At 40.2% G+C, this 13,135-nt stretch overlaps 1 protein-coding gene across 4 annotated transcripts in view; it reads right to left on the reverse strand.

Annotated features, from left to right (window-relative positions):
• Positions 1–13,135, reverse strand: part of TRIO (trio Rho guanine nucleotide exchange factor) — a 748,009-nt gene that overhangs the window by 321,526 nt on the left and 413,348 nt on the right. For all 4 annotated transcript variants that reach the window (XM_056520137.1, XM_056520140.1, XM_056520138.1 and 1 more), the window contains exon 26: positions 5,149–5,258. In XM_056520137.1, coding sequence (XP_056376112.1) covers positions 5,149–5,258 — 110 coding nt within the window. The remainder of the gene's footprint in view (positions 1–5,148; positions 5,259–13,135) is intronic.

Genomic DNA, 13,135 nt, shown 5'->3' on the forward strand with positions numbered 1-13,135 from the left:
CCGGCGCTCATCAACGGCCAGGACCCGCGGCTAATACCACACATCGCCGATCGCGGCGATGTGTGGTATTAACCCTTTAGAAGCGGCGGTCAAAGCTGACCGCCGCTTCTAAAGCGAAACTGAAAGTGACCCGTCTGCTCAGTTGGGCTGTTCGGGACCGCCGCGGTGAAATCGCCGCGTCCCGAACAGCTGACCGGACAACGGGAGGGCCCTTACCTGCCTCCTCTGTGTCCGATCGGCGAATGACTGCTCCGTGCCTGAGATCCAGGCAGGAGCAGTCAAGCGCCGATAACACTGATCACAGGCGTGTTTATACACGCCTGTGATCAGGATGAGAGATCAGTGTGTGCAGTGTTATAGGTCCCTATGGGACTTATAACACTGCAAAAAAAATGTAAAAAAAAAGTGTTAATAAAGATTATTTAACCCCTTCCCTAATAAAAGTTTGAATCACCCCCCTTTTCCCATAAAAAAAATAAAACCGTGTAAAAAAAAAAAAATAAACATATGTGGTATCGCCGCGTGCGTAAATGTTCGAACTATAAAAATATATCATTAATTAAACCGCACGGTCAAAGGCGTGCGCGCAAAAAAGTTCCAAAGTCCAAAAAAGCGTATTTTGGTCACTTTTTATACCATTAAAAAATGAATAAAAAGTGATCAAAAAGTCCGATCAAAACAAAAATCATACCGATAAAAACTTCAGATCACGGCGCAAAAAATGAGTCCTCATACTGCCCTGTACGTGGAAAAATAAAAAAGTTATAGGGGTCAGAAGATGACATTTTTAAACGTATAAATTTTCCTGCATGTAGTTATGATTTTTTCCAGAAGTGCGACAAAATCAAACCTATATAAGTAGGGTATCATTTTAACCGTATGGACCTACAGAATAAGGATAAGGTGTCATTTTTACCAAAATATGCACTGCGTAGAAACGAAAGCCCCCAAGAGTTACAAAATGTTTTTTTTTTTTCGATTTTGTCGCACAATGATTTTTTTTTCCGTTTCGCCGTGCATTTTTGGGTAAAATGACTAATGTCACTGCAAAGTAGAATTGGCGACACAAAAAATAAGCCATAATATGGATTTTTAGGTGGAAAATTGAAAGGGTTATGATTTTTAAAAGGTAAGGAGGAAAAAACAAAAGTGCAAAAACGGAAAAACCCTGAGTCCTTAAGGGGTTAAAACTGTTTGGCCATGTATTTCCCCTAGCTGTAGCTACTACTCCACGTATCAACCGTAGCATGCACTGTTCTGCACACAGACAAGGTCATGGAGTGGGCCACCCTCTGCACCACATGATTGTGCAAAGAGAGGACAGCTTTCTTCACAAAATAATGGAAACTAGGTGTGCGTCACCTAGGCTGGGCACACCACATTAGTTGCCTGAAGGTCATGGAGTCAACAAGATGGTATGGAAGAGCCTGTGTCAACAACAACTTGCAATTTGGCCAGGTTCAAATTGAGGCACACTCCAACAGGGTGACTGGGAGAATACTGTTGTCTGGAGGACGTGGATTTTCCAATGGATAACTGATGGGCTTGGACAGGAGGAGGACACAACACTGATGAGGAAAGTCCCGAAAATTTGCTGCCTGTGGAAGAGGCCTGGCTTTAAGACAGTTGGGAGGGATCTGGAAGATCAGCAGCAGCAGTGTTTTTCTCACGTTGTGAGATGTCTCAACTGTCCCATGCGGCCTTGTGGTGACGCTCCATATGTAGAGACATAGTTCCTACACACGGACCCTGGCCACGGCTTACTTTCTGTTTGTAGAGATGACATCTTGCCAGGTTCTCTGCATCGGGTAAGGCAGAAAAGAAGTTCCCCACAGCAGAATATTGGACAGAGAATGCACCACCTGACTTTGCCCCTCATCTTTTTCTTTTTTTTTTTATAGAAACTGAACATGCAGCAGCATCGCTGTCACCCGAGCTCATCAGACCAGCAGCCCATAGCCTATTATGGTTTACAGTTTTTTTTTCCTCTACCTCGGCTATGCCCTTCTTAGCTGATGCTGCCACTACCCTCCTGCTTGGGGTATTCCAGGCAAAACCTTTATATATATATATATATATATATATATATATATATATCTCAACTGGCTCCGGAAAGTTTAACAGATTTGTAAATTACTTCTATTAAAAAATCTTAATCCTTCCAATAGTTATTAGCTTCTGAAGTTTTCTGTCTAACTGCTCAATGATGATGTCACGTCCCGGGAGCTGTGCATGATGGGAGAATATCCCCATAGGAACTACACAGCTCCCGGGATGTGAATCATCAGAGAGCAGTTAGACAGAAAACTTCAGAAGCTAATAACTATTGGAAGGATTAAGATTTTTTAATAGAAGCAATTTACAAACCTGTTTAACTTTCTCGAGCCAGTTGATTTATAAAAAAAAAGTTTTGGCCTGGAATACCCCTTTAAACACGTCAGCTCATGTCCAGGTGGTTCCCATGTCCTGTCCAACACCAAGTTATCATCAACATCAAACTCCTCCACACTACTCCTCTCTGCATGAACTTCTTAAGCTCCTTGCTTCCCTTTAGCATTACCACCTTGACACTTTACAGTATCCCCACCACCAGTCCCGCTGGTCCTCCTCAAAAGTTGTATAACATAAATATTCCAGTAAAGCCGGATCATCCTGTGAAACCACATAACTTCTCTCAGGCTGTGAGAATTGGGATGGCTGATGCGGCTGCCAATACTACAACACAAAACTTGGCTGCTGTTGCCGCTACCTGTACTAGTACTGCCACAAACATTTTTACCGCCAACTGTCTACCTCTATCCGTAACTCCTTTTACAGACATTTTTTGGGTGAATTTTTACCAACCTACTTGTCAAATCTGATTTTCAAAGCTTTGAGCGCTTTTTGCTTGGAAAAGATGACAGCACATTGAGTACTGAAGGTGTTTGCGGAACAATATTAAATGCCCCAGAACTGTATTAACACTACAGGGTAGATACGTGTAACTTCTATATGGTTTTTGAGTGGCAGAGATGACAGCACAATGAGTTGATAGGCTGTATTGATATATAGTTGCCACTTGAATACGCTTTGTGGTAGGGGGCACAGATCACAGCACCTCACTGGCTACTGTAGCAGGTTTAGTAACACTATTAAATTCAGTTATGTTAAGTTTTTTAATAAATATACAAACATTCCTAAAATTCTATTTTATATTCTTATTGTTAAAACAAAAAACTAAATATGAATAAAATGAAAAAATTAAAGGTCTATAAACTCTCCAAATGAATAGCATTTATATCAAAACAAATAAAAAGAGGACACAGCTCATTTTTGCCTTCAGGACACCATTTTTTCATAGTGTTTCATTTATTTCTCCTCGCTCTTTAAGAGTCATAACTCCTATTTTTTCCGATTTACGGACCCTTATGAAAGCTTTTTTTTTCCACGACTGTGCATAAAATGTATTGCATAACCAAAAATACTATTTGTGGTGGAAAATTAAAAAGAAAATTGCAATTTTGGAACTTTTGGGGTTTTTGTCTTTACGCGGTGAACTTTATGGTAAAACTGACATGTTTTCTTTATATTGTCAGTCCATACAATTAGAATGATACCCATAAATATATGCCTTTTTATTATTGTACAGATAAAAAAAAAAAAAGTACATTTTTTTTAAACAAAAATGTGTTTAAAATTGCTCTCTCTCTCTCTCTCGACACCCTATAATGCTCTTATTTTTCCATATACACGGCTGTGTGAGGTCTCATATCTTTGCGCCAAGTTTTGTAGTTTTTATCAGTACAATTTTTGTCTACTTATTGTGACTTTTAATGTGACTTTTTGATCACTTTTTATTCCCTTTTTTCCTGTGATCAGAAATTATTATGTTACTGTTTTTACATTTTTTTTTTTGTAAAATGGGAAAAAGTGGTGATTTAGTTCTTATTGGGGAAATACCGTACTTGTTTATTTTTAAACAGATAGAGGACTATATATAGCAATTTTTGGATTGCTATTACTGTTCAGCGCTACGAAAAGACATAGCACTGATCAGTGACATTGGAAATCTACTTCTATGGTCTGCAGGAGGAAGGCAATAAAAAAAAAAAATCAACTGAGTGGCCCTGGAGCAGGTGAATGGATGCTCTGGCCACAATCTTGACTATTGGAACCCCATGATTGAGCTGCGGGTGTTCCAAAAAGTCTCTGAAAGCCCACTAATGCTTAAGATGCCGTGATCAGTATTGATCACTGCATGTGAAGGGTTAATGGCGGGCATCAGCGTGAGACTCCACACATACAAGTACATCCTTGTGTGCCAAGTACCAGGCAGATCTTTATGTCCTGTGTACGTCTTGGAGTTAGAAGATGAGGTGCACCCAAGTTCACATATGTTAACTTATAAATGTATTTTACACAATTATGATATAGGTAGGGTCACATGTAACGGATCCGCAGTGTATTTTATGCTGCGGATCCGCTGTTGATCTGACCCATATTGTGCCTCCTGCTATTGCTGAAGCTACCCATCCCCCATTGCTCTGCCCCCTGGCCTGCTCGCAGCAGCAATGCGCTGCTCCGAGCAGCCACACTCGGGGCCTGCAAATCGCCAAATGCACTCAGACATCGTGGCTACACCGGTGGATTTGCAGCGTAAAATACGCTGCGGATCAGTTACGTGTGACCCCAACTTTAACAGGGTTTTCCTAAGTCAACAAAGAAAGCCTCCTCCTGTTTTTTTGCAGCTGCCACTGTCTGGGAAGCTGTTAAAAGGAGAACAACCACTTATCAGCAATGGAAGCTATGCTGCTTATGTCACTCTCAGTGCTGCAGTGGTTAAGCAGCTTCCTATAATGGGAAACTTTGGATGAAAACATTCTATCAAGACTAAACAGCCACACCATGCTCCACATTTCTCTGTAAATCTATGACCATCTCATACTTACATAGAGAAAGTGACTTCACACAAAAAAACATGTGTAAAATGCAGGTTTTCTTAAATTGTTTTTTTAAAGTAGTAAAATAAAACATACATTTATAAATTTGGTAGGTACTGGGAGTGTAGGGTTGCATTTCACCCCACAATTTTAGTAAGTTGAAATTTTTTTTTTTACATTTGTTGCATCATAAAGGGGGAAAAAGCTAGTATCCCCAAACAATACTTACTTATTATGAAACTCGTAGATTTCCTGCATATTCCCAAAGATGATATGTTCTTTATTCACAATACCAGGTGGAATTTCTTCAACTCCACTAGTCATTTCCCACAGATACGTCTTTAATATATCAAAGAAAGAAGAGGAGAAAGAGTTAAAAAAAAAAATTAACCTCATAAATGGTATCATGATTTCATAAAACAAAGCTTAAAAGTTAAAAACTGTGAATTAATACATAAGGTATATATTGGACAGTTCAGGATTTCTGTTTTCAGCCAATTGAAATATTCCCTGTGTACTTTCAGGAGATTAAAAAAAAAAAAAAAAAAAAAAAAAGAAATAACCTGATCATGTTATATTTCCACAGACAAATGTCTTATTCTTAATGGGCACTGTCAGATCTAAAAACTTTTTTATATGTTGTTACTGATGAAAAGTAAAGATATTTTGTATTGTTTAACAAATTTTGAATATTTAATAAAGAAAACCACCCCTGAAAATCCCACCTCTAGGGGTCCCCATACTAACTGGGATACTAATTAGTCTTGCAGCAGCATCAGGCTTGTCCATGACTCATGGACAAGGCTGAATGAGAAGACATCAATCACCTCCAACTACCACAAGAAAGGGACAAGCCTCATTCCCCTGAGATGATTTCTTACACTGTGAGCTAATGAACAGAGGTATTGATTTTAATAAAAACAGGTGATAGATGCATAAAAGTTATACATACATGGTCAGGGTACTGAGTAACATTTTCATTTTTTTTTGGGTGGGATCTGACAGGTATGTGTTAAGGTTACCATACAGTTATCAGTGTTCCCCTTTGTCACAGTATTCATTAGGAGAGATTTGTCAAAACCTGAGTACAGGAAGAGTGGTGCAGTTGTTCAAAGAAACCAATAAGCTTATTTAATTAAAAAGAGGCCTATTAACAATGAAAGAAGCTATCTGATTAGTTGTTATAGACAGCTTCACCACTCTTCCTCTACACAGGTTTTAACCCCTTAAGGACGCAGGACGTAAATGTACGTCCTGGTGAGGTGGTACTTAACGCACCAGGACGTACATTTACGTCCTAAGCATAACCGCGGGCATCGGAGCGATGCCCGTGTCATGCGCGGCTGATCCCGGCTGCTGATCGCAGCCAGGGACCCGCCGGCAATGGCCGACGCCCGCGATCTCGCGGGCGTCCGCCATTAACCCCTCAGGTGCCGGGATCAATACAGATCCCGGCATCTGCGGGAGTTCGCGATTAAAATGAACGATCGGATCGCCCGCAGCGCTGCTGCGGGGATCCGATCATTCATAACGCCGCACGGAGGTCCCCTCTCCTTCCTCCGTGCGGCTCCCGGCGTCTCCTGCTCTGGTCTGTGATCGAGCAGACCAGAGCAGGAGATGACCGATAATACTGATCTGTTCTATGTCCTATACATAGAACAGATCAGTATTAGCAATCATGGTATTGCTATGAATAGTCCCATATGGGGACTATTCAAGTGTAAAAAAAAATGTAAAAAAATGTAAAAGTAAAAGTAAAAAAAAAGTGAAAAATCCCCTCCCCCAATAAAAAAGTAAAACGTCCGTTTTTTCCTATTTTACCCCCAAAAAGCGTAAAAAACATTTTTTATAGACATATTTGGTATCACCGCGTGCGTAAATGTCCGAACTATTAAAATAAAATGTTAATGATCCCGTACGGTGAACGGCGTGAACGAAAAAAAATTAAAAAAGTCCAAAATTCCTACTTTTTTAATACATTTTATTAAAAAAAAAATTATAAAAAATGTATTAAAAGTTTTTTATATACAAATGTGGTATCAAAAAAAAGTACAGATCATGGCGCAAAAAATGAGCCCCCATACCGCCGCTTATACGGAAAAATAAAAAAGTTATAGGTCATCAAAATAAAGGGATTATAAACGTACTAATTTGGTTAAAAAGTTTGTGATTTTTTTTAAGCGCAACAATAATATAAAAGTATATAATAATGGGTATCATTTTAATCGTATTGACCCTCAGAATAAAGAACACATGTCATTTTTACCAGAAATTGTACGGCGTGAAAACAAAACCTTCCAAAATTAGCAAAATTGCGTTTTTTGTTTTAATTTCCCCACAAAAATAGTGTTTTTTGGTTGCGCCATACATTTTATGATATAATGAGTGATGTCATTACAAAGGACAACTGGTCGCGCAAAAAACAAGCCCTCATACTAGTCTGTGGATGAAAATATAAAAGAGTTATGATTTTTAGAAGGCGAGGAGGAAAAAATGAAAACGTAAAAATTAAATTGTCTGAGTCCTTAAGGCCAAAATGGGCTGAGTCCTTAAGGGGTTAATAAATCTCCAATATACTATATCTCCAAAGGATAGGAGATAAGATGTCTGATCGCAGGGGTCCGGCATCTAGGAGCCCCACACCCCCTCCATTCATGACAATGTTCAGAAATCTGGGTGCTGCACGGAGATCACAGGGGGTCCCAGAGGCCGGACCACCACGATCCCCTTTGAATAGGGGATAAGCTGTCTAGTGGCGGTGTACCCCTTTAAGGAAAGAACATTTAGAGCATTTTTTTTTTGTCATTCTGGACAAAGGCTGTTTTTACTTTTCTGAGGTATTTGGGGTTAGTTGTAATTTTCTTCGTGTAATGTACCCTCACAAATTATATATTGTTTTTATCTTGGCATATTGTACTTTTAGTGGTAAATTTAAATTCATGCAGTGTTTTGTGAAAAACTACAAAATATTGAGAAAAATGCGGGGCTTCTTTTTAGGGTATTCACAGTGTGGTAAAAATGATGTTATATTTAGTCTATGGATCAGTAAGATTATGGTGATATCCAATTTATATAGCTTTTATATGTTCTTTTTCATTTTCACAACAAAATCCCATTTTCCCCCTTTTTTTGCCATGTTGTGACAGCCATACATTTTTTTTTTTCCAAACGAGATACTGGAGGGCACCTCTGCCTTGCTGGAACTTCTGCTGCAGTCTGGACGGGCTACTGCTGTGTGGGTGCTGCCCCATTAAGAATGTCTAGACACATTGGGTCTTCATAATCCCTTATTGGGCCAGACCTTCAACAGTGTGGTTCCCACTCTGTGGAGGATGACTATCTGCTGAATTCCCTGTGCAATCCCTATGGGACAGGTGTGGGAGAAGCTGGGGGGACAGAACAGGTGGGCAAAGGAATCACAGGGCAAAGATCCCAAACATCACTCTGATGAGGACTCAGGGCATGCTCCAGGCAGTGTTTACCTCTTTTGTTCTCTTTTATCAGTTCAAGCTCATGTTGTGTAGAGATTAGGGCAGTTTTTCAGATACCATCCTGGGTCAGGTAGCGTTTCTTCAGACTGCCCCCTGTCTACATTTGAGGAATCAATGAGCCCGATGCATTTGCACTCTCACCCCTGAATGGTTACAGTATTCGGCTGCCACAGTTCATCATAAGTTTGTTGAAGTGTTGGTGGCCATTAACAATGGACAAATCTTGATGATCTTTAAAGTTAACGAAGACTTTGTTACACTGTGCCATGAAACACACAAAATTAGGGAGCTAACCTCTGAGGTGGAAAGGTGTGTCTCATGTTGAGGATACCCTGCACCCCATTCTTGACCAGAACTGCACCCTTTAGAGGCAAATTAAACCAGTGGAGGACTGAGCAGATGCCTTTTAGAATAACATGAGGAGGAATAATGTGTGTATTGTGGGCCTTCCTGAAAAATGTGAGGGTCCGAATCCAGTTGCATTTCTGGAGGCCTAGTTAAAGTTTCTCTCTTTTCTTACTGTTCTCCTGCTATGTCCGAGAGGGCATATGGTGTGCTTGCCAACCCTCCTCCTCCAGATGGCCTACCTAGACCCCTCTTGGCTCGTTTATTACATTTCAAGGACAAAGATGATATATTGCAAGCTGTGAAGGAAAAGGGTGAAGTCCTTTTTAACAAAAGCATGCTGTCCCTTTATCCAGACTTCTCAGCTTTAAAAGCAGTGTACTCAATTTAAGGAAGTACTGGCAGATCTGTGAGAGAAGGGCTACAAATATTCAAAGCTTTATTCAGCACTGCTGCGGTTGGTGGACTATGCAACCCCCAATTTCGTCAGTTCACCTGCAGATGTAATTTCCTGGGCAGAAGCTACCCAGCTGACCAAACATGGCGACTTGCCTGAGATCCAAGTCTAGTATACTCTAGTCGTGTTATTATGTTTGTGGCTTGTGTTACCTGCTGTATAGGTTGCTGCATAGGGGTCCTTGTGACCCTTTCTTTGGGTCAACCTAGAGTCGACTATCTTAAGCCACTATTTTTGGGTAGGGGGATAAGAATGGCAAATTATTAGTGTATTTGGCTGGAGCCCTTCTTTTCGATTCCATGTGTAAGGGATGGTAGTGGTCAGCTGTTCATAGACTCAATAGCCATCAATGTCACCTTTTAAAGCTTTTACAGGAACATAAATGCCTCCAACTGTACTGTGATCTGTACTACTCATCTGTGCCAGGGTAAGCAGCTACTTTGTACACAAAGTGAGGGTAGCTCCATTAGATTTTTTTTTGGACATTGTGTGCATTGTACAAGATTCTGAAGACGCCCATGTCCTCATAGACAGTGATTTAAAGCTTCCAGAAGCTCTTTCTTTTATATAGATAAGGACTTGCTTTATCTGTATTAGTTATCTACTTATTTTTCTTAAATTCTCACTATTTCCTATTTTTAGATGACATTTTTGGGGTTTCAGAACAAATTACCAGGCTTACATAGAGTTATAGCCTCAAGATATAATGTTTAAAACATGCAATGGGCAACCTGTAACCAATGAATATTGCAACTTGAGGGACCACTGTATTCAATAGGGGTTGGGTGCTTGTGGGTGTGTGTCACTGTGGGCTATGTTGCCAAGACTAAATGTGGTCTGTCTTCATTCTTCAAGAGTGGAGCTAAAGAGGCCATTTTGACAGACGTGCTGTTTATTGCACTTGTCTGTAGCATTTTGGGTATCTCACCCTTACAGTATTTTTTCTTATTAACGCCATTTAATTGTCTCAACCTACTCATCTTATGTTTGCCTATTGAGTGAGGCTGCGACAAATTTTGTGTGCATTATGTGATTGCTCCTATTTCTTTATTTTGTTCTTTTATTTGAAAATGGCAAAATAAAAATAGAAATTATATATATATATATATATATATTTTAAAGGGGTATTCCGGCCATAGACATCTTATCCCCTATCAAAAGGATAAGGAATAAGATGTTTAATCGCAAGGGGGCCGCAGTCATGCCTTCCCCCTAAATCCATGTCTATGGGACATGTTGAGAATGCAGGTGCTGCACAGAGATTGCGTGTGCCCCCCGCAATCAGACATCTTATCCCCTATCCTTTGGATAGGGGATAATAGGTCTATGGCTGGAATACACCTTTAAATTTTAACTAGAATGTTGGTAGGAATGATGGTAGGGTACATGTTTAAAACTCCTGGCAACTCTATAACCCGATGCTAAAGCAAGTGGTCTATGGAAATACCAGAAGTCCCATGCAACTAAGGGACAGAATAACTGTAGACTGCTCAATTTCAGTAGCGGACTACAGAGTTACTTGTTACGTGTTTGAAACGTGTTCCCTGCCGCAGCAACAACATTGTAGTTACACATGTTTAAATTAGTGGAGGAGAAAGTCCAGCCTGGTACTCTTTCATTACATCTACATTATGGTGGAGCCTCTAGTGACAGCTGTATTTCTTTATCATAAGATACATAAGTTAGTTCCCCCCAATGAGGCCCATGGTAGCTGGTATAGGATCACTTAATAAACACCTCTGCTCTTGGTCACTGAAGCTTCTTCGGTCCAAATTTTTGACCATCTTAAGCCAATATTTTAATTGTTTGATAATAGACTTCTATTTACAGACCTCAATGCTTTTTAGGTGGTCTGCTATGGCCGCTTAATTGATTACCTGACTTTAATCTGGGGGTTAAAATGTGGTGGCCATATCAAAATTCCCTGTATATATTAACAATGTTTTGTTGAGTTAGTTTGGGCCTCTCTCTCTCACAGCCTGCTTTAAAAGCAGATATTCACAACACAATGCACATTGGTCAAAGCATCTGTATAGAAAAGGAAATCATTTGACATTAAATAAGTTAAGCTGTGTTTTATCCGAATGTTTGATCAGCCATTTTCTTCAGCCCAATTCCTTTTATATACCTCATTTTAATGACCGATGTTGAAAACAGGGAATTTTATTCACCAAAAATTTGATTTCCAGGAAGTATCAATGAGAACGCCTCTTACTCGATGTAAGTGTTTTAAATGCAGGAAGCAGAGGGACAGTGGGACCAAGTTCATGGCACAAGTTGTGTCCAGCCAGGGAATTGAAGAGGAGCTCAATAACTCCAGGGAAGACAACACTGTGGCAAAGTCCCCAGTACTGGAAGCTATTGTGAAGGAGGCGGGATTTGAATATTCATGGTCGATGGTCACATGAGCACTCAGTAGGGACAAGCGTTCACGTGACCAGCGAACATAGATATTTAAATCCAGCCAGGAGGCTCGCCTCCAGCACGCAATTCAGCACAGAAATTCAGGGGGACTGGGCGCCCGCATCGCTCTCCTGTTCACCCGCACTATAACCTGGTGTATTCGGTTTAGTGTGGGTGAACGGGAGACAATTTACCTTTAATTGTGTCAAGGACCCAGATAATGATCGGAGTGGGGCATGGTAATGGGAGGATAAAATCTCAAACACCTTTAGCTAAACAGATTGCTGAACTGGGATGGAATGAAGCATGTAGACAATTATATCCGGGTTGAGAGTTTTTTTTTCCTGCTACTCAGTCTGCTTCTCTCATTGATTAGATTTTTTGTAATAAGAAGGGCATACGCATGACCAAGAAAATAACCTACCAAAAACCCTCTCTGACCATCTAATTGTGGTGACAGATATAAAATTAAAGGTAGAAAACCTGGACAGTAGCATAAACTTCTGCTTTATCTCACTCTGGTTAAACATTTTGGATCTGATTAAAGAACTAATAATGAAATGTTGGGAGATTAATGGCTCCTCTTCTTCCATACAAATAGTATGGGACACAATTAAAGCCTTCTGTTTCGGGAGGTAAACTATAAGAAGAAGGAATTCCGCATGAAAAGACTGTAAAAAAATGTAAAAAAAACAAAGACTGCATACTAACACCTCGTGTATTACCCATGGGGTAAACAGAAAGAAAAACACAACCAAATTGAGAACAACATCTCAGTAGATTGGTGCAACAGAAAAATAACTAATAGAGGAGGTAACTTAAAAGAGATCTGCAGTGTACAACACTTGCATGAACACTTCATCTCCGCCTCTCCCATAGAGATACATGGAGTGGGCGTGTCGGCCACGGTGAGCCGCGGCCCCATACAGGAGATCGTGCGGGGTCCTAGCATAAGGATTACCCGTAATTAGGCACTTATCCCCTATCCTGCGGATAGGACATAAGTGTTATACACCGCTGATCTCCTTTAAGCTGAGGTAGATTTTGCTGAGAGCCAAGAACAAGGGACCTAGGAATGTATGAAGAATGTCAGGTAAAATATGCAAATGTTAAACTTGAGAAAGTTCAACAAAAATCCTTTCTAGGACAGAACTACTATTTTGAGGGGGTGGGGAGGGAGCAGACCAGGTAGTCTCTTTGAAAATATTATTAAAACACAAAATGGGAACAATGAAATATGTAGTATTCAAACAGCTGAGAAGGAGGTAACATTGTGCCCTAGAGAGGTTTGGGAAACTGTGGTGGCCTTCTTTTCTAATTTATATAAAACAGAAGAAACCCACATCGGAGAGCAATATAGGATCCTTTCTGAAACAGAGTTGCCTAGGTTGTCAGAATCGCAGAGGGTAAAACTAGATAGACCGATAATCATTGAAGAGCTTAGATCAGCGCTCAATTTGTTTTTGGGATAATCGGCCCTGGGTCCTGATAGTATTCAGTTAGAAGTTTTCACAGAAAGG

This window comes from Hyla sarda, chromosome 5, assembly GCF_029499605.1.
Source record: "Hyla sarda isolate aHylSar1 chromosome 5, aHylSar1.hap1, whole genome shotgun sequence".
NCBI lineage: Eukaryota > Metazoa > Chordata > Amphibia > Anura > Hylidae > Hyla > Hyla sarda.